This window comes from Dipteris shenzhenensis, chromosome 3 (genome assembly GCF_047967505.1).
Source record: "Dipteris shenzhenensis isolate YYH24624 ecotype China chromosome 3, Dip_SZ_1.0, whole genome shotgun sequence".
Taxonomy (NCBI): domain Eukaryota; kingdom Viridiplantae; phylum Streptophyta; class Polypodiopsida; order Gleicheniales; family Dipteridaceae; genus Dipteris; species Dipteris shenzhenensis.
This window is the reverse complement of record NC_141598.1, coordinates 21,185,504-21,212,733: the sequence shown is the minus strand read 5'-3', so window position 1 is coordinate 21,212,733 and position 27,230 is coordinate 21,185,504. Positions and strand designations below refer to the sequence as shown.

Genomic DNA, 27,230 nt, shown 5'->3' with positions numbered 1-27,230 from the left:
AGAAAGATTCTACATGGAGAATGTGTATAGATTATAAACGATTGGATAAAGTGACAATTAAGAATCGATACCCTCTACCTTGTTCCGATGATCTAATAGACCGTTTGGCCGGAGCGAAGTATTTCACTAAGATTGATTTGCATACGGGTTATCACCAAATCCGTATCTATGCTAAACACATAGATAGAACCGCATTCCGAACTAGGTATGGCTACTATGAGTTTCTTGTATTACCTTTTGGTTTGACCAATGCTCCTGCCACCTTCCAGCAAATGATGAATGATTTGTTCCGAGATTTTCTGGGCAAATTCGTTGTAGTGTTCTTAGATGACATCTTGGTATATAGCCGAACGCTTGAGGATCACATAGGACACCTCCGGATTTTCTTAGTTATTCTAAGACAGCATAAGCTCTATGCCAAGATGAGTAAATGTGACTTCTTTATGAAGGAGATCATTTACTTAGGACACAAGATTTCTTTTGAAGGTATTAGCATTGATCTAGATCGTATCCAGAAGGTTTTAGAATGGCCTATCCCTCAGACTGTGAAACAACTTCGTTCTTTCCTAGGATTTACGGCATTTCTACGGAAGTCTGTGCGTGATTATTCACATATCACAGCACCCCTGACAAACATATTGAAAGGTCGTGGATACAGGTCTACCCAGCCGATCTCTTGGAATGGTGCATTGAATAAGGCTTTTGAAACCTTGAAGTTTTCTATCAAGGAAGCACCCGTTCTTGCATTACCCGATCCTACCCGGCCTTATGTTTTAGAGGCCGATGCGAGTGATTTTGCGATTGGGGCAGCTCTATTCCAAGAGGGCAGACCTGTAGCTTTCGAGAGTAAGAAGCTAGACGACACCCAATATCGTTGGCCTACACTAGAAAAGGAACTCTATGCTGTAGTGTATGCCCCTAAGGTTTGGAGATACTTGTATGGTTCGAAGTTTCTTGTATTGACTGACCATCAGTCAATTAAGTATGTGTGTGATGGGTCTGAATTGAGGGGACGGAAAGCTAGATGGGCAGAATTAATGCAAGATTTTGATTTTGAAATACGTTATTGAAAGGGTTCGTTGAATAGTGCGGAGGATGCCTTAAGTCGAGTCAAGTTTGTAAATGCTATGTCATTTACGGAAATATTCTCGCACCTATTTCAATCCTTGAGAGGGCTTTGCGCAACTGATAGTCATTTCAGTTCTTATTGGCAGAGAGTCCAGGATGGGAGCTCCATGGTTGACCAGGACTCAGGGATTGTGCCCCCTACGGTACAGGCGGCAGGAGGTCAGTGGATGATTAGGAACGGCTTGCTGTTCCGAAATGGAAAGATTTGTGTGCCAGATGTTCTGGAACTTCGATCCAAGATTCTCTGGGAGTGTCATGAAGCTCCTAGTGTTGGACATCCTGGTATACATCGGACTCTGTCTCTTGTGAAGCATACCTTTTATTGGCCTAAGATGTGTGCATTTATTAAAAACTATGTAGTAGGTTGTCGGGTTTGTCAGGTTACTAAGGCAGAACGCCTTAGAAGCGCAGGTTTATTACAGCCACTGTAGATTCCAGGTAATAAATGGGAAAGTATTTCCATGGATTTTATTACTGGTTTGCCTCGAACGCGCAAGGGTCATGACTCCATTTGGGTCATAGTCGACTGTTTGACAAAAATGGCTAGATTCTTACCTACTAGAACAACTATTTCAGCTGTTCAGCTGGCTTACGAGTTTGTGGACCACTTGTTTAAGCTGTATGGTTTGCCCTCTGACATAGTCAGTGACAGGGACTCGAAGTTTACAAGTAACTTTTGGACACTTGTTTTTGAGAAGTTAGAAACTACTCTAAGTATGAGTTCCTCAGATCATGCACAATCCGATGGCAGTACAGAGAAGGTCAACCAATTGGTTGAAGATATGCTTCGGGCATATGTTTCTAAGAGACAGTCTTCATGGGAAGATTATCTACCTATGATAGAATTTGTTTATAACAGTGCAAAGCATTCGAGTACTGGTTACAGTCCTTTTATGCTTATGTACGGGTTTCAACCTAAGTCACCAGTTATGGTTGGGTTTAAAGGGATTCAAAATGATGCTGCAAAGACCTTCTTGCAAGACATGCAGGAAATGTTGCAGTTTGCCAAGGAGTCTATTAGAAGTGCCCAAGATCGGAACAGATTTTATGCTAATAGACATCGTTCACCTAGAGAGTTCTCTGAAGGAACGATGGTATATTTGCGAATTCCCAAGGAATCCAAGAGCCTAAGTACTGGTTTGGTTCCTAAATTATCCCCCAGATACTGTGGTCCATTCAAGGTTATTAAAAGAATTGGACCAGTTGCATATCGACTAGAATTGCCTCCTGATGTTAAAGTACATCCAGTCTTTCATGTCGGTAGACTGAAAGAAGTATTGGGTGCGGACGATCAACTTGTTTCTCCTCAAGAAATAATAGAAGTTACAGATTTGACTTTTATTCCCCACGAACCTGAGTGTATTCTTGAATTTCGTGACAGACAGATTCGTAATAGATCTATCACGGAATACAAGATCAAGTGGAAGGATTGTGTTGAGGAGGATGCAACATGGGAGACATTACAGAACCTCCAGAGACCATTCCCAGGTTTTTTAGCGAACTCAACAGTGAGTTCTTAGAGGAGGGGAAGTATGTCATGTGCACGGATTGGTATCTAACGTGTACTGGGTACACGAGACTAGCTCAGGTAGCCTGGGGAGGCTTAGAGTTAGGCAGGCTTGATTCTCGAGTTGAGTGGCAAGGGTACGAACCAGTTAGAGGTCTTCGCTATTTTTGGCGCTTGGGGCCCGAGTCTATATAAGGGGCTGAGAGGTTCAGTTCTCAGAGAGCCGATGGAAGCAAGTCCCAGGTGCTAGGTCTGATCCTGGATTGAGTCGCGGACGCGCGCCTGCATCATAGCGTAGCCCAAGGCCCAGTAGCAGATCCCAGGCTTCACAGCGCCACCTGGTGGTATGGGACACCAGGCTGGTTAGGATCTGGTTGGGAGTTTGTGCCAGTAGCTCAGCTCGTGGCTCGGAGGGGACATCTCCTGATTCGGGATCATACCCCATAGATGTCATGGTTGGGTGGTGAGCAGCCTGCTCAGTTTTCTCACATTGTGTGTGTTCTTGTGTTTGCTTGCAGATCAGAGGTTTCAGGAGTGCTGGGACGTGTCACGTGGAGCCGTAAGAAGTAGCCTATCGTGCCCTTGTCATCAAGTGAGGCTGAGTATCGGACTACATGTTCAGCAACCTGCGTGGTGGTTTGGCTTTATATTTTCACAGCTCAGCGGAGAGCCACAACGGTGCCGGGCTTCAGCTTCTGAGTCCCAGCTCTCAGTTTGACTTGCTTCAGTTTGTATTTGCTGTTGCTTTTTCTTGAGCTCTTTAGCTTAGCATGGCTTAGTACTCAGCAAGGGCCCTAGTGTGCCCTTTGCTTCAGCCCATTGAGGCTTGTATGAGTTTTCTTCTTGGTGTACTTTGTCCCATAGGCCCGCGAGGCCTCCCGAGGACGTTAATATATCTTTTTTCTTCATAGCTGCCTCAAAGCAGAGAAGCTAATACTAAAAGAAATGATAGACATCGATGGAACAATGCTTTTACAGTCGAATGTTATGAGCATGATATAAAGACCACAACGCCCAATAACGACACTAGGAGAAAAATCAATCATAGTCTAGCCTAGGAGTATATCTGTCAAATAGCTAGAATTGCATGTCGCAAGAAATCGTGGAAAAACAAACATGAATATAGCCCCTAAGTCTTTGAAGAAAATTACGACCAACATGGAAGGTCCATAGTAAATGCAGAACAGTCTCTCTCGGATGCAAGCATGTGGGATAGGCCGAAGAAGATAGGCTCCCTCCTTTTCAGTATAGCATGGATGCACCCCCCGAGCTGATTCCGCGAGATGAGATTAACTGCATCATACGATTAGACCTCCTTCAACTTCACACACTTCAAACTTGGGGGGGGGGGGACAAGGATTTCCCCACCAAGACCCAGCTCTACTATGACCATTTCTTGAGAGTATTGGAGGATGTCATCATCATCAGACCCTAGTATCTTGAGGACAGAGGAGTCTCACATGCAATGAGGATTGCCATTGGACAGATGCAAGTCTCCTCCCATCAGCTGAGGATTGAGGCAGGGAGAGTTGCAGGCATACCCAGAGAGCAGCGGACTTGTATGCTATGCACGATGGGTCAGGTCGAGACCGAGGAAGCACTTTCTTTGTATGTGTCCCGCCTACTACGAGATCCGAGGGCGCTACCATTGCCTTTTTTAGGAGGGACACGGGTTTGGCCCACTCTCATGACCGATCCACTTCCAGGATCAGGTTTGTATTGGGATCTACCTGATGGAGATGCGGAGACACAGAGAGACACTACTGCGATGGATCAGAGAGCAGCAGGATGCAACCACCACGTCACATGACACTGAGGTGGACCGAGTGCAGAGGCATATCACCGACTTCTATGCATTTGAGTCAGCTCCAGGGCACTCGGGAGTAGAGGAGGAGGAGCTAGCTGATATGAGAGATAGATGGGTCAGTAGAGGGAGTCGACACGACACCACCATTGGACGAGGGTCACGGGGATCTCACATGCGACAGGAGACCAGAGCACACACGATTGAGGTTCGACCTATCTCAACTCTTCTCAGAGGTGACCAACAGAGACGTGGCATTACACTTGACATAGCCCATCGGATCCAAAGATCGAGGAGACCACGCCCCCCACCATAACGCGAGACAGCTTGACAGATGTAGATACGTGAGCTCTTTGTGTCACACCAGAGAGCTAATACGGAGCCTGGATACATGGAGTCAGATCATGTTCTTGGAGCATTAGCCTTGAGCGCCTGACATGCCCCACTCATGTTACACACTATTTGGCTTTTCTGGCCTGACTTGATATGATGTACTACATTAGTATTTCAGTTTATGTGTTTTCTAGTACTCAGCGAGGGCCTTAGCGAGCCCTTTGCTCCAGCCCAGTGTGGCTTGTATGAGTTTACTTTGTTTCCGCACTTTAGTCCCATAGGCCCGCGAGGCCTCCCACGGACGTTAATACATCTTTCTTTCTTTCTTTCTTTCTCTCTCACTCACACACTTTTTTTTGGGTGGAGTCCATAAACTTTATATTACAATGAGAAGCTCCCAGAAAAGGACGTGCTAATACATCAGAAAATGTCATTATAAGACATGTAAGTAGAAGCATCTAACTAACGAGCACATAGACAATCATAAAATGATTGTGGTAGTGACATCCGGAAAAAGTGAAACTTGGAGAAGGTGGGATCATGAAAGGCTCTATGATTCCTGTCTTTCCATAGAATCCAGAGTCCCCAATAACCTATCCATGTGAAGAAGAGATCAAAACCAGGTTGTTGTGGATAGATTCCAAATAGGCAAAATGCTTTCCAAAGCAAGCAATGGGAAACCGTGCCTGCAGACGCTGCTGGAGAAACTTGTAAAGAGGAGACAATGAAACATCTGCGACAAACTGGAGAAGCAATATGTCTTCGTGCTAGGACTTGACTAGAAGGAAAAACTCCAAGCATCACTTTCCACAGAAAGACCTGTTGATGAAGAGGAAATTTGCAGCTTCAAATCCGCCGCAATCTCTTCCGCCACCACTTAAGATTACGATTCATAGCCCATATATGATTGGCCCTATTTGAAACCCAAAATGGAGGCATCAAAGCTTTGTACAGGCTGGCTATAGTGATGTCAGCTAATAACAATGGGCGACCCGATGAACCTTGACGATGTAGAGCCCAATCCTTAAGCCGAGAAGCGAACCGAACTTTGGGACTTGCAGGAAACTTTGAAGCACGTGAGAAATGTAATGCCAGAGGGGCTGATAGTGCAGCCCCAAACTATATTGTCTAAGTGCCAAAGGAAAAGCTAGAAAAGTACCATCAGCCTTAAATAAGTACATCCCCCACAATCTGGATTCCTTTAGAGGAAATAAAGTAGGAGTGTCTGGGTTCCTGCAATAAGGAGTTGACTTCAAGAGAGGTCCCGACCTTGCCATTTAAAATGAGAGAGTATCTCTTTCCACTCTGAAAACATTTGGGTGGCAAAAGGGCATCCCTTAACTCTGCCATCAATATACCCTGTAATGAAATCCCATGGGCTGCCAATGCCCCAAAGCATGAGTAGTCAAATGTAAAAGTAAATGCCCAACATAGCAGCGCGTGCACACACACACACACACTTTTTTTTGGTAAATCCATGATTATATTATCAGCAAAATTTACATGAGGGTCTCAAAAAAGCAGAGAGCCTCAACAGGAAATCATGCACACACACACACACACACACACACACACACACACACACACATAATTGTGTTCTTTCTTTTGTTATATAAAAAGGTTGGATATATTATAGTTCTTATGAAACTGACACCCACACACATGCATTATTGTGTTGTTTTTTTCCTTATTTTTAAAAAAGTAGTCGATTTGTAAGGTTGGATATATATTAGTCTTTTGAAGGAAGGGGGGTGTGTGTGTGTGAGAGAGAGAGAGAGAGAGAGAGAGAGAGAGAAAGAAAGAAAGAAAGAAATTTTATTAAAGGTCCACGGAAGGCCATACATGGCCTATGGGACACAAAATCATCCGAAAGGAAAATACATCATCAACGATGCGCCAACTAGGTGGCCTCATCGTAATACCGCTAAGATGCCAAAAATGGCTACAAAAATCCTAGATACAAAATGAAATGAAATAGAGTACAAAAAATGCCTAGATACAAAAAGTAAAATATGAAATATGAGGAACATCGTCTTCCCTAAGGGGTCTGTGATCCAAAGAAATGATGGAAGTCATGGCCATCGACCATGCCTCCTGCCATGAGTGTGAAGATCTGGGCAAGTGTCAAATGGGCTGCTGGCGGTGCCAAGTCTCCATGGAGCAATCTCCTCCGAAAATCTGCCATCATCCTCCGTCGTCTAGAAATAAAGCGACGGGTACGGCCTCTGTGTAAGATCATCCTGCGGTGCTGCCGGATCATGTCATATGTACATCCTCGGGGTGGAACCATTGGTGCTCTCTGGCAAGATGGGCTATCTCTGTGCTCATGGTCCTGCGCCTCGTCCTGCTCCTCATGAATAACCAGGTCTCTGGCAGGGATGCGACGGTGCTCTCCGAGGAATCTCTCTCTGTATTTGGTGATCTCCCTGATGAACAACGCTAAGCAATACTGATCCTCATACTCCATAATCCGAGAGAGAGGTCCAAATCCGTGCCCAAATAAACAGTGAAATCTGCCACGGATCTCATAATATAAAGGGCATCTGCAAACAAAGTGCTCCTCAGTCTCCACCTCCCCCATAGTGCAACAAGGGCATATCCTAGTCTCTCGCCTGGGTCTATGTCCGGTAGCTGTACGACGCATCCTGCCGGCCTCAACGTCTAATCTGTGGGAAGATACCCTGAGCTGGCCCAAGGCAATCCCGAGTGAGTGCGACATATGAACGCCGATATATCCTGGGGATATGATGAAGCCATCCTCTGAAATCCTGAGAAAATGGTCACGATATGTGGCCATCTTCGTAGGAAGCTCCGTGGGATGAACCCAAGTGCGAAACGTGTGTAGCTGCAACAAATCTGCCCTGATAACCTGGCTGAGCTCATGTCGAGTGAGAGGGAGGCGAGGGGCATCTATGCTGTATCGAAATGGTGGCAGCCTATCCATATCCAAGCCCAGCGAGGTGAGCCATGTGGAGAGTGTGTGGTACCAACAAAAAGTATGACCTCTCTCCCCTAACATCTGCGAGGATGTCAGTGCTAGCCACGGTAATCGTGCTCTGCCTGCTGCTGAGTCTCCGAGCGCCCTGATCCTATGCAAGTATGTAACTGACTGAAATGCTGCATCTAGCGCTAGGGGTGTAGCTCCGAACTCTGCGAACGTAATCTGATGCGGTACCGTGGGCTTCGCTCTGATCAATCTGGAGAACATGATGATCTGTAACCTCTCTACTCGTCTCCAATCTGCAACACTGAGATCTCCTGCCCAAAAGGGGCTAGCATACATGACTGCAGGTCTCACCAGCGTATCGAAAAGTAAGGACTTCGTGTCGGGATGCTGAAAATGTGACTGTGCACACTGCCTCTCGAGAAGAGCCAAGGCGGCATACCCTCTACTGATCCTATCTCGTGCTGCATGCGTCATGGTGAAGACTGGACCTCTAAATGTGGCACCCAAATATGTATACTCCCTGACTAGCTCCACCTCCTGCCCATCAAATGTGAAAGAGAACTCGCCTCTCCTATAAACCTGGTATGACGTGTTGAAGACCATGACTTTGGTCTTCCCAAGGTTTACAGACAACCCTCTGTCCTGACAAAAGCTGTGGAGTGCATGGAGATGTGCCTGTAAACCCTGCTGGGAGGAAGAAATAAGAACCACGTCATCTGCATAGAGGAGAATCGGTATCGTGGATCCTGCCAGTAAAGAACCTGTACCACCCATCGTCTGTATGTACATCTCTAACTCATCGATATAGAGACCAAAGAGTGTCAGAGACAAAGGACACCCCTGCTTCACCCCTATCGTACTGCGTACTTCCGCCGACAGCCCCGCCCGTGTCCTGACTCTACCTGTGACTCTCTCATACAAGGCCATGATCGCCCATTGAATCTCCCCATTGAATCCCAAGTCACGAAGTCACTGGAAGAGTCTGAAACGCGGCACAGTGTCAAATGCCTTTCTGAAGTCCACGAAGCAACAATAGAGCCGTTGCTTACGTGACTTCGCCTCCTCAATCAAAGCCCTGAGTGTGAAGATATGATCTAGAGTCGAGTGCTCTGTACGAAATCCTGCCTGCCCTCTAGCTCTCATGCCTGTCGCCTCGGCATGGTCATTTATATGTCCTTCTAGAATGGTCGCATAAATCTTGGCCATGACATGGCCAATCATAATGGTCCTGTAGTTCGACGCCTCCAAAGGATCCCCCGACTTGTGTATGGGTACTATAGTATTTTCTAGCCAACTAGGTGGAAGACCTGTACAAATGGACTCGTTAAAAAGACGGGAGAGGACTGTAGCTAAGGCATCAATCCCATGGATTACATACTCCGCTTGCAATCCATCATGGTCCTTAGCTCTCCCAGTCTTCAAACGATGAGCTGCTGCTCGGACACTATTGGATGAGAATAAGGCAGAGGAGGTGGGTCTAGGCACATGGGATAAGTCGATCTGTGGCTGATCTGGAATATCATATAAAGTGGAAGTATAGGCAAGCCAAACCTGCGGGTCTGTAAGAGGAGTTTGAGATTTCAAGCGAAGGAATTTCTTCCAGAATTCCTTGGAATCACAGCTGAAAAGTAAACTTCTCAGCTCCTCCTCATTCCGGGCTAGAAATTGGCACTTTTTGCGTCGCACCAAACGCTTGTAACTCTTCTTGGTCTCAATGAGGAGAGGAGACTTATCCTGTGTCTCAAGGCGAAGCTTCCTGCAGAGTTCTTTACACTCCTCATCATACCATCCATTACAAGGCACAAGACCGACTGGTGGAGGACTTGGGCTGCCGAGATGATGGAGGTATGTACAAGGTCCCACCGATCCTGTGTGGAGGGTAGGGCATCGAGAAGGTGCAGACGGAGAAGACCACTCAGGTGCTGGCTATAAATATCATCAAACTGGTGGTCAAAATGAACCTCATAGTATGGCTGACGCTCATGATGTCTAGAAGGGGGGGCATGAGGAATCTGGGCAAGAATAAAGTGCAGACGTGCATGATCGGCTGAAGGCATAAAAGGGTCGACTGTGAGGTTATGTACAAAAGGGATTAAAGTCGGGGGACCCAAGACGTAATCAATGACGCTCGTACCACCACCCGCGAAGGGAAAACATGTGGCTGTGGATGAATGCGGCCACTGTCGAAGTCCATTATAAATGACCATGCCGTGCGATGAGAGAAGCTCCAATAGGCGATGTCCCTGATCTGTCACCTCTACCCCTCTATCTGAAGATAAGCGTGGAAAACTCTCATCTGGGGCAGCTGGAACTAAGACTGGATCCTCAGCAAAGTCCAAAATCTCTGCCTGTCTGTCTGATGTCCTCGCGTTGAAGTCTCCTAAAAGGATGACCTCTCCGCGGCGTGAGTACTCCAATACATCGGCTGACAAATCCTCAAAAGGTGACTGTCCTGGTCCATCTGAGGCATAACGAGACTGTCTCGGGGGAAAGTAGCATACTGCAATAAACAAGTCTCTTAGGGGGGGTCTCCTGATCCGTACCCAAAGATATCTGGCCCGATGGTCTCTCCTCATGACTGTGAGTATCGATCTGAGATGCTCTCTATAAAGAACTGCCACACCGCCAAATCCTCTGACTCCTCCTGATCGTCTAGTCTGCTGTCGAAAGACAGACTCCCAGGCATACCCTGTCACCTGCGGCAAGCCTCTCTCTGGGCTCTCATGGGTCTCTGTAAAGAAGACGATGTCCTGATCAAAAAAGGCCTCTCGTAAGTTGCCAGGCTGAGCTGTGAGGGAACCATTACAGTTCCAAACTGCGAAACTCAAGCTATCTGGCAGACTACGTGTCCCATAGGCCTCGTGTCGTCAACTGTGGGCTCCAGCCGGTCTAGATCGCATAGCTCCTATCAAAAGTCTGCCCTCTCTGATCACGGCCCACTTGCCCTCACGACGGGCAACATCCCTCTGTGCAATGAGACGTCTATGCTCCTCCCACTGAAGAGCTGTAAGGTCCTCATCCATGTGAATCTGTGGATGGTCCCTCAATCTGGATCTCCTTCGTAATACTGCGAGACGGGCCTCAGCATCTCTGAATCTGATGATAAGTGGCTGGTGCCGTGCTGGATCCCGGCCCACTCGATATGCAGCTACTATGTCATGATCCTGAACTCCGAGTGTCCCAGATATGAAATCTGTCGCCTGATCCATGGCTGATCTCGTATCTGATCGCTCAACTCCGCGGATGCGGATGTTGAGGGCCTTCTGAGCTCGCCGCTGACTCTCGGCAATAGTCTCAGAGACTGTGGTCTGCTGGGCCTGTGGGGCTCTACGCACAACGTCCACCCACTCTGAGGTCTTCTGTACCTCTGTCTGCAGTGTGGCCAACCTCTCCTCAACTGCTGCACTAGCTGGAGGAGCTACATGCAGCTGCTGGAGGCGATCATCGCATGCCACAACATGCTCCTGAATGCATGCCTCCAGCTGCACTATGCGCTCAGCATGTGTCCGTAACTGGATGTCCCGATCAATATCTCTGGTATGAAGCTGGCGAATATGGGAGTCCTGATCAGATCTATGACTCTCAACTGTCGATAGCTGATCAGTCAGTGTGTGTATCTGTGCTGTGAGAGACTGAATCGCAGCGCCCTGAAGTCTGCAAGTCTCCATGCACTGCATAACTAAATCTCTCAATCGCAGATTATCTGCCAGGACTGCTTCCGCTGTGGAGGGTGAAGGGGAGAGGGGGTACAAGGATGAGGGGGTAAGAGGGTAAGAAGGTGAGTAAAGGAGGGGTGCAGAAAATGGAGGTCCTGAAGAGAGAGAGAGCTGTCTCACCTTGGGACAACTATGAATGTACATTCTTCTTAATGAAAGTTTCTTTCACAAAAGAAAAAGTGTGTGTGTTTGTCTTTGTGTGTGTTATGACGCTTGATAAATTTTTAAATGCTAATTAGAATTTGTTAAAATGACAAATGTTCAAATCAACAAGCATGCTAGTGTAATTTGATAACATAAATTGAACACTAAGTGGGCATTTCATATGAATCATGACAGTTGAAAACGGGATGAATGGGGAACTTTTGAAGCTTGACACAATGTTTGTTTTCATTGTTTGAGTTCTCACATTTTGGCTAGATGAATCAAATCTTCATTCATGTCTGGAATCTAAGATTGTTGCTTTTGAATAGGGTCCTTTAAAAAAATTTGAGGCTTCACCTTCAAGTATAGAAGTTAGCATGCAACGCGTAACATCAAGTGTGGAGGAGCAGATGATAATTAAAGCTATTCAAGATGAAACTGCATGGGAAAACCTTCCCAAGCGGCTCAAGGCTTTTGTAACCTCAAAAGAAGATTGGCATAAAAAGTAAGGCATATTACCTTTCCTCTGGCTCAAAACAATGCTCTAATTAAATATTAAACTTTTGACCATTTGTCTTGATTATTAACCATCGGGATGATTAAAGACAAAGGTTGAAGAAGGTAAGCTAAAAATTACACCAATGTGGTCACTGACAGGTCTATGTGAGATCCCCTAATGCTGTTACATTCATTGAAGCAGTCAACTTGATCTTGACACAAAAACAAACCCGACATTCAGATCCTTGACTATTTGTTGTCTTTGTACATGTTTCCTGTGGTTCTACACAGTGAATTTTTGTTAGTCAGTATAATAATGCTACTGTTCTAAAAGTACAATCATCTCTTCCTCAGTCACCCTTATGGCATCTTTTTACTACATGTGATGCTTTTTACTTGAGTTGCTTCTCAAGTATAAAATTCTAGAAGAGGAACTGCTGCTGCTCCCCACTCCTCCTGCTCCCCTCCTCACTGCTACTCTCCTCGCTGCTGCCCTCCCCTCCCCGCTCTCTGCTGCTCCCCCGCTCCTTGCTGCTCCTCCTGCTCCGCTCGCTGCCCCCTCCCTTCCCTCCTGCTGCTCCTCCTCCCTGCTGCTGCTCCTCTCCCCGCTCCCTGCTGCCTCTCTCCCCGCTCCCTGCTGCTTCTCCTGCTGCCTCCTCGCTACCCCCTCCCCTCCTTCCTCGCTGCCCCTTCCTTCCTGCCCTCTCCCCCGTGCTGCAGCCTCCCTCCCCTGCGCTGCAGCCTCCCCCCCCCCCCCGCGCCTGCTGCTGCCCTCCCTGCGCAGCAGCCTGCTGCCCCCCCCCCGCATCTGCTGCTGCTCCCCCCCCCGCTCCTGCTGCTGCTTTCCCCCCGCTGCAGCCTGCTGCTCCCCCCCCCGCTCCTGCTGCTGCTTTCCCCCTGCTGCAGCCTGCTACTGCTTCTACTCCCTTCTCCTTCCCCTTCCCTTCTCCTCCACTTCCTCCCCTCCTTTCCCCTCCTCCCTGGTTTCTTCTTCTCTCTCCCTTCTCCTTCACCCTCTCCTTCATCTGGATTACCCCTATTTTCTTATAGGGGTCTCCTGGGATTCAGGAATGCGGACGGAGTTCCATTTTTTGTGTTTGAATCGGCCAACACACCTCGATTGATGAATGGGTTCCCATTCAGTCAATCCGTCTCCGCTCACACCGGCCGCGAGAACTGTAACTTTCTCAAAAGACGAGCTACAGCAGTTGCAAAAGGATTTCGAACATGAGTGTTCCACGACTTTCTTCGCACGCATTCATGGCTCACACCCCTCCAGGTCACAAGCTAGAGATTGGATGCTGTCGGCGCTTCCTCAGGACCTCGCCCCCCACCTCAAGGATGTTCGTTTGTTGGGACGGGGTTTCTTTCAAGTGTGCCTAGATTTCCCGGACGTTACGAGAGACCTGCTACAGGCCGGGTTTCTACTTCTAGGCTACAGGAGGATCTTTTTGTTTCCTTTTCAACTGGGATTTGACCCAGTTGAAGAGGACAAGCAGGGAGTTTCTGTTTTCATCAGGTTCCCTGGTCTTCCCTCAGTCTATTACCGGCTTCTTTTAGTTATTGGCGAGAGGTTTGGTGTGGTGGCAGAGATCCCCCCTCTCCCTGGCGAGCCCTCTTCGGCTGCTGAGGCGGTCACGATGGACGGGGTACCCAGGGTTAGGGTCATTGTCCAGGACCCCAGTATTTTAGATGATCACATCATGCTACAGCAACCCGATGGGTCTTTCTTCCGCCAGAGATTTGAGGTTGCAGGTTGGCAGGACCAGTGCAGGATCTGCAGATCCTTGGGGCACTTCGCCAAAGATTGCCCAAAGAAGAAAAAGAGGCCCACAAAGTAACCAGCTCGTACTCGCTTACGACAGAGAGTTGGAGTAGGACTGACCGCTCCATAGACACGGCCTCAGACACGGGCTCCCCCTTCTCCTAGGGCTACTCGAGTCCCTTCGGCACCCCGCCCCACCTCTGGCCCACGGTGGGTTCCGGTCGTGGCTAGGCCCTCTACTCTAGTTCACTCCTCCACCTCTTCGGAGGCTACCCCCTTGGAGCCTCAGGAGGAGACTACTGTTCAGGAGCCTTGTTCGACTCCACCCTTGGATCAGGCTGTATCTCCTCAGCAACGCAGGTAGTTGGCACCTCGTCTGCACCACTTGTTGATCAGGATCCAGTACAGGTGCCTCCCTCTTTGGACAGAGGGAAGGGGGTTCTACATTCTCTTCCTGCTTTGGTAGGAATCCTTCGTACCCCCGGACTGGCTTAGCGGAACTCTTTTTCCGCTTTGGAGGACCTTTCTAGCCTCCCAGATGATGATTTTGTACCCTCTACTTTTGGAGAGCCAGTTATCGGCATCCCTTTTGAGAGATCCTTCTCTCTCTCACCTGTGGACTTTCCTCCCCTCGGACCTCGTGTGTATGGCAGGAGGTCTGCTTCGGTAGAGGCTTCTGTTTCCGCCACTAGGTCGGGTAAGATATTCCAACCCACTTCCTCGCGCCGATGAGGATAGCCAGTTGGAATATACAGGGATTGGGCGGCATCCCTTATCACCGTCGCAGACAGCTGATCAGGAATCAGCTCCATCCAGGTGTTTCAGGTGGTTCCATAGACATTCTTTTTCTTCAGGAACACACAAACTGGATTTCAAAGATTGCTCCAAGTCAGGTAAGCTGCTTTCAGGCCAGACTTTTTGGCTTCCTGCCTTGGGAACCAGAGGAGGTACATGCATTTCAGTTTCAGACTCTATTCTCCCTCTGGTCATTGGAAAAGGTACCATAACCCCCTCCAGGGCCCAGTGGGTTTTACTTCTGATTGACGGACGGAAGGTTGGTTTCCTTAACCTTTATGCTCCGAACAACCGAGGGGACCGTGTTTTGTTTTGGAAAGAGTTGCTCTCGTGGGTTGACATTGCGGATTCATGGATTATTGGAGGCGACTTCAACATGGTTGAGGCACCTTCTTCTGATAAGAAAGGGGGCAGAGAAGGTGGTATCCACTCCCTTAAGAGAGCAGCCTGGGATGCCTTTTTGTTCACGTTTAGTGGCAGAGATGTTTGGTCAGATGATGCATTTCTTGTTCAGTCTCAATCACTTTTGTTTTCATGGTCGAACCATAGGGTGCAGATGCCTTTTCATGCTCGGATTGACAAATTCTATGTGGATGACTGGGCTCTTGATAGAGGGGGGACAGTTTGCATTGCACCCGGTGTTTTCACTTCAGATCATTTTCCGGTAATTTTGTCCATTTCAGAGCCTCATCTGAGAGGACAGTCTCATAGTATCAGGATCCCAGACGCCTTATACACGGATGAGACTCTCACAGAGGCAGTGTTGGAGATTTGGGTTTCTCATTTGCAGGGGGGGTGGCCGGTCCTTCACATGTGGCCACACCACTTCGCAGTATCAGCGACTTCTATCACTCAGTTGCTAGTGCGTGACGAGATGAGGTACTCAGGCGAGAGTTCGGTATCCGCCGGCAGTTGGTAGCCCTTCAGAGGGAGGAGCAGAAACGACCATCAGATGCTTGGATACAGGAGCGGCTTGCTGCCGCAAGGGCTCACTTGCAGACCTTGCTTGATCAGAGAGCAGAGTATGCCTTCCATGCACGGGAGTCCTTTTGGATACAGATGGGAGGGAGAGTCAATAAACATTTTTTCTCTACACTTGGCCCAAGACATAGTAGAGAGAGTGTCAGGCAGCTTATTGACTCTGATGGCGTTTTGCAGTCCCATCCGGAAACCGTCATGCATTTAGCAACATATTTTTATACGTCCCTTCTTTCCGCAAATCCGAACTCACAAGCCAGAGAGGCGGCTAGAGGTAAAGTTTGGCAGAGTTTACCTGTGTTGGTCACCCCAGAGATGTTATGTTCACTTATGCACGCTTTACCAACACAGAGTTGAAGGCTGCTCTTTCTGCCCTTCATAAGGGCAAATGCCCTGGTTCCGATGGTCTTACTCCTTTTTTTATAGCCTTTTGGGATATGATAGGTGATCATATTACTTCAGCCCTGCAGGGCATTTGGGACTCGGGTGAGATGCCTGACTCACTGACCGAGGGACTCATTCACCTTATCTTGAAAGGTGGCAACAGGAATTTTGTATCCCATTGGAGACCCATCACTCTTTTGGGCACTCCCCATCCACTTCTCCTCTATGAAGGAGAAGACGCTCAAACTCCTCTCTGCATCTGGTCGGAGCACGAATGAGACCCCATGCTAGTCTCTACCAGACCCTGTGAAGGCTCCTCATCAAGGGGGAACCCTTCCCTGCTGTAAGGGGGCCCTATGAGAAGATCCATCTGTGTGAAAGCTGCCACTGTCCTTCGGTGCGTGGGGTGTTCCTGAGAAGCCCTTGTTGTAAGAGGAGCTTCCAAGGCTTTGCACGTGGGGTGAGGCCGCGAACAACCAACTTGCCCAAGAGGGCTCTGCTCTGCTCTGCATCTCCGGATCAATGATACCCAAGCCTCCTAGTGCCTGTTGAAGGGTCGATAGCAAAAGAGAGAGAGTACAGTTACGTTAGAGTTGCACTAGTCTTAGCGGTCACATCAAACTTGGATAAAAAAATAGAGAGTACAAGGTACTTGTACCTAGACCTAGGACTAAGTGTCCTAGGTGTCACATAGGACTAAGTGTCCTATGTGGCCTAAAAGGCACTAACACTACAAGTGCCTCTATTTATGCCTACAAGGCACATACCATGGCCTATAGGGCATCACTAGAACCACCAGGAGATGGCCTACAAACCCCCCTCCATGGGATGGGCTGAAGTACTCCGGAAACGTCTGAAAATACATGGTATTTTCTGGTCATGGTGGCACATGTTCATCCAAAAGGATATAGCCACCTATGAATGTACAAGGGATGTCAGATCATGTAACAAAGGGAACCAAGTGTAAATCTTGTCGGAAGACTTCGAACTTGGGATGAGGAAGTGCCTTTGTAAACATATATGCTATGTTGTCCTCTGTGGGAAGATAGAACAACTCTATGTCTCTTGTTGACAACCGCTCCCGAACATAATGATAGTGAACTTCGATATGCTTGGTATGCGCATGAAACACTGGGTTACAACTTACGCGCAATGGCCAAAGCACTCTGGTTGTCAGTGTAGACAATAGTGGAGGATGTCTGCCGAATACCAATATCTGTAAGTAACTATCGAAGCCAAACACACTCTATTGTAGCGGTGAAAGCTGCCCTGTACTCAGCCTCACAGCTAGATGTGGCAAGTGTTGGTTGCTTCTTGCTGAGCCAAGAGATACATGAATTGCCAAGCAAAAAACAATTGCCAGTATGTGACACTCTAGTGTCGGAACATCCTGCCTAGTCACTATCCGTGTAAGCATGCATGGTAAGTGAACCTTGATCACCATAGAAGAGGGCTAAGAGTGCCTCTGAGATATTTGAAGACTCTCTTCACTGCCTGCCAATGCTGCCTGCCAATGCTGTGGACTAGGCATGTGCATGAATCTGCTGAGCTGAGATACTGCATACTGTAAGTCAGGTTTGGTGTGACATAAATAAATAAGGTATCCAACAGCCTGCTGATAAAGAGTGATATCACATCGTGGGCTCCCATCATGAGCTGAGAATTTGAAGCCAGGGTCCACTGGAGTAGAGATTGGCTTGCAATCCTCAAACTGAAAACGATCAAGGAGCTGTCCAATATACTTGGACTGAGACATCATGATACCCCCCTCGACATGAGCAAACTGAATGCCCAAATAATAATGGAGCTGTCCCATGTCTGACATTTCAAAGACCTGCTGCAAATCAGTCTTGAAAGCTGCAATTTGCTGAGTATATCTGGGCCCGTGATGAGCATATCATCCACATATAAAATCAGCACTAAAAAGTCAAATCCACTCCCACAGACATAAAGAGTGGTTTCTGTGGGACTATTATGAAAACCAAGGGATAGTAAGTGGCCCGTGATGAGCATATCATCCACATATAAAATCAGCACTAAAAAGTCAAATCCACTCCCACAGACATAAAGAGTGGTTTCTGTGGGACTATTATGAAAACCAAGGGATAGTAAGTGTGCATGAATTTTGGAATACCATGCCCTGGGTGCCTGCTTCAAACCATAAAGGGCTTTTCTAGCCGGCATACCTTATTTTCAGAATTAACAACCTCAAAGCCAGGAGGTTGTGTGACATATACTTCTTCCTGCAAATCCCCATGAAGAAAAGGAGTCTTGATGTCAAGTTGGTGCACTTGCCAATGATGATGGGCTGCAATGGCAATGACACATCTAATGGTAGTAATCGTGGATGTGGGAGCAAATGTCTCCTCAAAGTCAATGCCTTGTTGTTGGGCATACCCTTTTGCAACAAGATGGGCTTTGTATCGATCTATGCTGCCATCAGATTTCCTTTTTAATTTGTAGACCCACCGGGTTCCAATGGCATGCTTGCCTGGAGGGAGATCTACTAATTCCCATGTGTCATTTTTAGCAATGGAATGTAACTCAGCTCTCATTGCATCCATCCACTCTTTGCTGTCAAAAGCATCTTTATGGCACAAAGGCTCTTCATTGCAAGCTGTAGGAAGGAGTGCAAACTCAAGAAAGTGACCATGCATCTGTCTATTCCCTGATCTTGTCCGGGCAGCAAAAGGCTGATCTTGTTTGCTGTCCCTCAATGTATCAAGAAGCCATATGGGAACTTGCCTTTGCTGTCTATTGACAGCTCTTTCTTCAATCACTGCATCATGAATAGTGGGATCATTTTGTGCTGGAAGAGAAACCTGCAAATCAGCATGGGGTACTGGCTGATCATTGCTTGTTGGAGGGCTTGTAGGAGGCTCATGTTGCTGGTCAAAGTCCTCTTTTGAGGATGGCAGAGGTAACCAAAGTCCTTGTTGGGGACTTCAAAGATGGGGTTTTCCATACAGATCCTGATGCCATCATGCGCATAGCTACAAACTTTTATGCCTCCCTTCTCACAGCAAATGCTGATACACAGGCTAGAGATAATGCCAGATATGCTATATGGTAGTGTATTCATGTGTCAGATGATATTGTTATATTTGTGGATGTCACGCCACATACGCTCACTTCATACCAGATTTGGACTGCCCATAGGCCATGTACATACTGGACAGTCACCATTCAATATGGGATATTAGGAATTCTTTCCATTGGAGTAAGGTGAATGCAGGCTTGAATATACAAGAAACATTCAATATTTGTGAATATTCAAGGAATGCCTCCAGGTGAGGTTGCTAGTTGTCGACATGATGCAAAAGTTCCTGTAAAAATATCATCTCTATCATTTGCAATCTGCAAACTGCTAGTGAAGATAGAAACTACAATATATCCAATCTATTACAAACCTTGATATGGCAATATATGCTGAGAATAGGCTGTGTTGGATTTGTTTTGCATTGTTGTGGGGACACACATCAATTGGCATAAATCCAATGGCTTTTGGATCAGTAACAAGGATACCCCGGATTGGGGGAATGATATGGCTTCACTAAGATTTAGAGGGGTGTTCCCTTCAAGTATGTGGGATGCCAAGTCGGTATGGGTCTCTCTCCATCACAACAGTTTGCTCCTGTGTTGGAGAGTATAAGGAGAAAGCTCTTCTTTTGGAGTTCGGCCTAGCTTGATCTTGCCTCCAGGGTAAGTGGTGTTTAATCAAGTTTTGTTGGCCTTGTCTTAGTCGTTGCTGGTGCTGTTCTAGTGATTGTATCACTCATCTTAAGAGACCTCTAAGAATCGTGTTATGGAGTGGACTTGATGGCACATTGGATGTTATAGCCAGGGTGGCTTGCAAGACCTTGATTCTCCCCAAACAGGAAGGGGGTCTTAACATCATATCATACAATCTTGTACACCTATTTCGGAAGGAGATTGGATGGATAATACTAGATAGGTTTTTACTTCTGCCCACCTCAGGTCTCCTTCCCCTCTTATGGCTACTATCCTGAAGGCTGGGCTAGCTTCAGGAGTACCCTTCAGAGAGGTCCACCTCCTCTCATGTATAGATAGATAGGCAGCCTGTCATGTGGAATGATAGCATCATGGCACACCTCTCAATACCTCTCACTACATGCAGTGGTCCAAGTGGGAGAGGGGCCCTGCCTCTATTGTGGGATCTTGGAAAGCTTTCAAAATGCTTCCAGAGGACCATAAAGTTTAGTTAGTAAGCAATCTGAAAGGGGTTCCACTTGGATGGGAGATTTCATGAGAACGGGCATTCCTCTATAGGTATTGCTTTTGGTGGTGCATATGAGGATGCCCTAGTTTTTAACGTTTTTGTTGTGGGAGGCAAGCTATCTAGATTGACCAGTTTTATTAGAGGTTGCATTTCAGTGTGTCAGTATTGTTGGTTTTGTGGAGCATGGTTCAGACTCAGAGTGGTACAGAGATCCTCACCCATGTCTTGTTACCCTGGGTGCTTGGAGACTGTGGCTTTATGGGGGTGTGGGTTCCGATAAAGTTCTTGCAGTGCGATCCGTTTCCATAAAGTTCTTGTAGTGCGATCCTAGGGCATGGGATTGGATTGATGAAGGGCACCGAGAGAAGAATCTCCCCTTCTTTCGTTACATTGCTAGTAATGCTAGGAGATTTCAGCTGAGTTGTAGAGGTTGGAGGCCCTCTAGAGTACCCATTAGGAGGGGTTTGAAATTTCAGCTGACTCGCTGAAGAACTTTTGGTAGAGACTCTGGAAAATTCCTACGGAATAAAAAAATCACCCTCTTCTTTTGGCTTTCTATTCATGGTGGGATTGCTGTGAACCTGTGGAGGAGCCTATCCTCATTGCCTTCCTACTGTGGAGTTTGTTCAATATTGTTTATGGGATTGTAGACAACCCAGGATTATCTAAAGGGGATAGCCAGGATTTTCAGTACTTTTTTCATCGCCCCTTCTTCATGATTTGGGGTTCAATTGTTTGGCTTTCTCTTTCAGGGCCTCAGGTCTTCTATGAGAGACATGACTCCTCTTGCGTCTTGTCAATTCGATGCCACTTAGTTGAGCGATGCTCTCTTGATGATGTTCTTGGCTCACCCTTTAGAGTTGTGCATGCCTCTGTAGACTCTTCTTGGGAGTCTTTTGCAGCATGGCATATTTGGAGAGCCAGATGCACAAAGACATTGGATGGATCCCAGGTTCACCATTCTCAAACTTTGGCCAGTATATGGACAGACACTATACATACACTGATGGCCATCTGGGCAAGCACGCAGGGGTCCTCTCGGGAAGCTTCTGCTAGGAAGGCTACATTTTTCAAAGAATGGAGGGGCTCCCCCTTCTCTGAGACTACTGTAGGGTTGAGATGGTGCTTTCATTCTCAACCTTGGTTGTTTTCTACCTCTTTCTGAGGAGTGTTATTGTTCTCATGCACTGCATGATGTATTTCCGCTTTGAGCTTACTCTTGTGGGTTTTGCTCATACTTAATTTTGGGGGGAAAAAAAAGATGGGCGAAAATTTCTCGGATTGGGCCAAAATTGCTCGACTAGACAATGGGCTCCATAGTTCTCATACTACATAGGACATCAAAATCTAGAGTGCTCCTCTATCTGTTCTCTCCCATGGACATAGCCTGGGCTATCTCAATCTTTAGCCTATGAGAAGATACTCAAAACTGCCCAATCAAGATCCTTAGTGCATATGGAAGATAGATATGAGTATAGCCTGGTGGTTCAGTAAATCCCTCCTTCGAGATCCGCAGGCAATGATCTCTATAGAAGCTGAGTTTTACTACTATAATAGGTCCTCTTTGATGACTTAGTTCACCTCATGATAGGTGAGTGGAATGGATGGAGGCTTGTCTGCTCCATATTGGCCATGGTTTTGACTGCACCCCCTAGCTGAGACTAACCCCCGAGGTTTGGGTTTCATCTCAACTCGGGGTAGGGGACTGCCACTGTGCGTCTCTGCAGCTGCAATGGAGGGGGCTGTGAGGAAGGTTGCTCGGAACTGCACGAGGCAACTGTGAGGGACTACAGGAGGAGGGGCTGTGAGAGGGGGAGGAGTGGAGCAAAAGGGACCGGGGAGCTGTGCGAGGGACGAGCGGGGGTTGAGCAGGGGACTAGTGGATTGGTTAGCAGGGGGGTGGCGAAGGGTTAATGGGGGGTTAGCGTAGGGCTAGTAGGAGGTGTGCAGATGCTGAGTGGGGCTGAGCTGGACTGAGAAAGAAAGAAAGAAAGAAAGAAAGTTTATTAACGTCTTCGGAAGACCGATGGGTCTATGAGACTATGAAAATCCTAATACAACAAGTTGTGGTAGTGGAGCTACTAAACGAGCGTCCATACGAATGCAAAATGCAAAAATGTAGGATGGCAGTACTAAGTCCTAAGTACAACATAGTCATGTCGATGGTCGACTATATATCAGTCTCAGCATCGTCATCAATATCATCATCATCATTGACATCAGCAAGTAGTACACAGGACACCTGAAGATGAAACGCTCCTCTATCTCAACCTCCTGCATGTCACACAGTGTGCATATGTGCCTCTCCTTGGGTAGTCGCTCTGCTCTGCCGCTCTCGATGCGAAGTCTCTGTGAAGAGACCCGGAACTACCCAAGAGAGATCCTCAGCGAGTGGGGTAGGTGAATCTGCGTGTATCCTGGTGGGTCAATGAAACCCTCCGCTATGATATGTAAGAAGTGATCTCTGTAGAAGCTAAGCTTCACTAGGAGTTCACTCGGTCCCAACCAGGTCCGAAATGAGCAGAGGTGAGCGGGGGGTGAGCGGGGCTGTGAGCAAGGTGAGTAGGTTAGTGAGCAGGGTTGAGAGAGAGAGAGAGAGAGAGAGAGAGAGAGAGAGAGTATTAATGTCCACGGGAGACCAACAGGTCTATGGGACAACAGAAAACCATCCAATACATCTGCTTAGGGAGGGCACATGGCCGCTCCCCTAGAGTGCAAAGAGTGACTCTATTTATTCAGAGTACCTACATAGAAAGCATAAATATAGCTGGCCATACATCAGTTTAAGACTCAAGAGTCTTTTTGGTTTAGATTTAAACTCTTTAATAAGTGCTATTTCATCATGATAAACTGCCCATTTACCGTCCTTCCTGGCAGCCTTAACCTTGGCTAATTCTGTTGCCTTATCCTTAAGTTGAGCGCTTGTGAGTTCTTCGGCTATCCATATTTGAGTCCCTTTCATCTTATGGGATTGTTGTAGAACCTTTATACGTAATCCTCGTGAGTTGAACGTAATGATGGCAACATTACGATGACTGATCTGGACTGCTGTAGTTTCACCAACATCATTAGGATCATCAGGATTGCCATCTGCATCAATTGTCAATCAATAGTAGGCATGGCTGCTTTGACACACGTAAAGGTATCATTGAATGAATCCTCTTCTTTATACCATCCATCTGGGAGCCCCCCAATTCTGATTTTCAGAGCATTATCCTTTCTAGCTGCATGCTCTTTAATCTCTTCTTGAATATTAGCTTTGTTTGCCTTTGCATCAAACTCCACAATCACTTCTTGCTTGGCTGTCTGCACTTCAGTTTGGACTAGCGCACCCTTTTCTTCACATTTTAGAGGCTTGTATGAGCTCTTTTGCTTGGTGTACTTTGTCCCACCAGCTCGTGAGGTATCCCGAAGATGTTAATCTCTCTCTCTCTCTATACACCTCGGTTGCAGCCAGGACTTCTTCCCATATGCACACATATATGAACGAGGTGGTTGTTTTGACCGACCCATTATTGGGTATCACGAACAGATTTGCTTCCTATAGAATCAAGTGCGAGAATTGCGGATGCAACTAGCAGATGCAGTAGCTCAAATCCAAGTTTTGAAGGACCTGGTAAGAAGGAAATTATTGAGAGGTTGTAAAGTCTTGCAATGCTTCCCCCCTTACTCCCCAACTGGTTTCTGCAGTAAAGAATCTGCTAGGGCCCTTGCTGAGTACTATGTTAAGCTAAAAACTAAAGCTAAAGAGCTCAAACAAAACCCAAAACTCAAATATCAAATACAGACTGAAAGCTGAGGCTTAGAAACCAAAGCCCGGCACCATGGTTGCTCTCCGGTGAGCTGTGAGGATATCTCGGATTTGTGTCTGTCGAGCTGTCTCGCATTGTCGCGGAGGGCGTGGTCTCCTCGATCTTTGTATCTGGTTGGCTATGTCAAGGGTGACGCCTCGTCTCTGGCGGTCCCCTCTGAGGAGGGCTGATATACATCGGCGGACCTCGATCGTATGTGCTCTGGTCCCTCTCCGTGTTGGGTGCGGTCTTTGTGCCTCTCGCTCGGAAGCATCGTGTCGGCTCTCTGTACTGGTCGATGAAGCCCTTATATCAGCTATCTCCTCCTTCTCAACCCCATTGTGTCATGGAGCTGACTCAAATGCATAGTAATCTTTGACATGTTTGTGTGCTCGGTCTGCCTCAGTGGCACGTGGTGCGGTCGCCTCCTGCTGCTCTCTGATCTGTCGCAGTAGCGTATCTCTGTGTCATCGCATTTTAAGCAGATAGAGCCCAATGCAGACTCGGTTATTGAAGTGGGATCAAACGGGAAAGTGGACCAAAGACATGTCCCCCCTAAAAGAGGCAGTGGTATCATCCTCGGATCTCACAGTATGCTGTGCAGATACATAGAAAATGCTCCTTTGTCTCGACCTCACCCAGCATGCATAATCACCATATCCAATGCTCTCTGGGTATCCCACCAGCCCTTCCTATCTCAATCCTTAGCTGGTGGGGCATCTATGCAATGGCAATCCTTAAAACATGTGAGACTCCTCTGTCCTCCAGGTATTGGGGACTGATAATGAGTCCATCCTCCGATACTCTCAAGAAGTGGTCGTGATAGAACTGGATCTTGGTGGGGAACTCTTGGTTCCCCCCCTCCCCCTCAAAGTCCGAGATGTAGTGGAGTTGGAGAGAGAGAGAGAGAGAGAGAGAGAGAGAGAGATTAATGTCCTCGGAAGACCTCGCGGGTCTATGGGACAAAATACACAAACAAAAAACTACAGCATCAGTTAGAGTCTGAGAGTCTATGGGGAGTACAACAACTCAGCCCTAGATTATTATAATAGCATAACATAACTACATTCAGGTATTATGTAAGAGTGATCTGAATAACATTAGTTTAAGATGGAGAGTCTTTGGGTTTAGGTTTGAAATCTCTTATCAGTTCTTGCCCATCTCGGTAGATGGCCCATTTACCTTCCTTCCTTGCTTCTTTCACTTTGATGAGTTCATTTGCCGGTTGTTTGAGTTGGGTGATAGTGAGCTCTTCAGATATCCAAATCCTAGTACCTTTCAGCTTGTTGGTTTGTCTAAGGATCTTGACCCTTGAGCTTTTTTCTTTGAAGTAAATCTGTGCCTGGTTACCCTTTCGAGTGATGTAGCTTATGTCATTCTCATCCCAATCGACTTGTGGTACTGCCCTTTTGAGTTGAATGATCTTGCTCTCATCAATGTGTTCCTCTTCCTCTTCCATTCCAGAACAGCTAAGGCAGCTCTCTTGCAATCCTCCAATGCTTAAAATCTTCTTGTTACTTACTATGGTTTGCTGCTCTCTCACCTCAGTATAGAGATCACATTTGTCGATCTTGTTGTGTATTGCTGCTGTAATTTCCTATCCCATGGATTTGAGCTGAGTGTCTTGGACCTTGACTACGAGTTGTCGTGTCGGAGCCGCAGTGTTGCATTGCTATAGGACTTCTTGTACTACCTCTTGTCTACCTTCATTCTTCATTTCTGAAACTATCTCCAGAGAAGCAATGCGGAGCTTTACATCTCCGAGTTCTTGCTGTAGGAAGTAAATCCGTTCGTGTGGATCAAGCTTACTTTGAAATTTGTGATAAGTCAGAGCATAGGGGGAAGGCGTCGATGCCATGGTGGCGTAGGATGGCTTCTTGGTGGCTGGAGTCAATGGGAAAAGCTTCGTTTTCAGGAAAGTAGCTTCCTAGCTTTTGGCTGGCTGCTCCAGCATTTTTCAGATTATCTTTCTTAGATGTATAGCTCTAATGCCATTTGTTGGTCCTATTAATAAAGTACTTTATAGAATTTTGTTCAAGCCTTAGGTGCCGTGGGTCTTGCCCATGCAGATAATAGCCAATAGCCTTATCCACAAAGAGAAAAAGATGCGAAGCAAGTGGAAAACCTTGCCAAATTGATCTAGATAATTGAAAAGTAGGGCCTCTGCCTCCACACACCACCATCCTGCTGGTTGAGTGAGAGTAAAGAGAAGAACTTAGAAACCCAAGAAATCCAGTTGTCACTAAAACCGAGTCTCCTCATGGTACCCTCCAAGAAGCTACAGTCTACTTTGTCATAAGCTTTCTTGAAGTCAAGAAGCAGGAGCACAATATTCTGATGACTCCTACACCTAGTGGGTGGCCTCCCAAAAAGTAAAGGCATTGTCCACTTAATCGATAAAGGGCTTTCTTTAAGAGGCATACTTGACTTTCAGAACCTTCAACCTCAAAGCCTGGAGGTTGGCTAACATAGACAAAGTGCCCTGTTTGAGGGGAGGGGTTCCTATCCTTCCGGAGGTGTTACCGGAGGCCAAAGGCCACTGGCGTGAGAAGCATGAGTGTTGCAATGCTCTAATGCAATGGATCGCACAGAGTGCACCGTGTAGTGGTGTGCGAGTGTTGTATGCTATACTGCAGTGAACGACGAGAGAGTGCACCGTGCAGTGGTGCAAGTGTCGTATGCTATATTGCAGTGAACGACGACGTACGAGTGCACTATGCTAAATGACAATCACCTGAGAACTCCACAACATAAGAAGAAAAAGAAAATCTCGTCATACACCGGTGAACAATCCCCATATCGGGAAGAGACAAGAGAAATGAGAAAGTGACCAAGTTGGCCAAAGTACATATCACTAGACTAGTGTCTCCAGGTCACAAGTCGCAAGTCACAAGAATACACAGGTCTATCCCCATAGTAGACAGAGGGTACACAGAAGTCTCTCCACAATCTCTCCTTGGCGAGCTCATAGCTCTAGCCTCTATCTCTCCTCACACTCTCCTTTCTTTTGCTCCAGTCCGAATGCCGAATGCCCTCTCCCTTTCCACCTTCTCCTTCATCCTCATCCCCCCCCTTGGAGGGTCCCTTCTTCGTTGAGAATCCCCCCCTTTCTTCCCATTGGTCATCCTCTTATCTCCTTAGCTGTTGCGCCGCTAGCTCTCTTGATGGCTACGGCGACTTCCTGACTCCTTGACTCGCCA

General features: G+C 47.1%; 1 protein-coding gene across 8 annotated transcripts in view; it reads left to right on the top strand.

Annotated features, from left to right (window-relative positions):
- Positions 1-27,230, top strand: part of LOC147903504 (FAM91 carboxy-terminus protein) — a 222,079-nt gene that overhangs the window by 30,984 nt on the left and 163,865 nt on the right. For all 8 annotated transcript variants that reach the window (XM_087399493.1, XM_087399497.1, XM_087399488.1 and 5 more), the window contains exon 4: positions 11,909-12,084. In XM_087399493.1, the coding sequence (XP_087255619.1) occupies positions 11,957-12,084 (128 nt within the window). In that variant the 5' untranslated portion in view covers positions 11,909-11,956. The remainder of the gene's footprint in view (positions 1-11,908; positions 12,085-27,230) is intronic.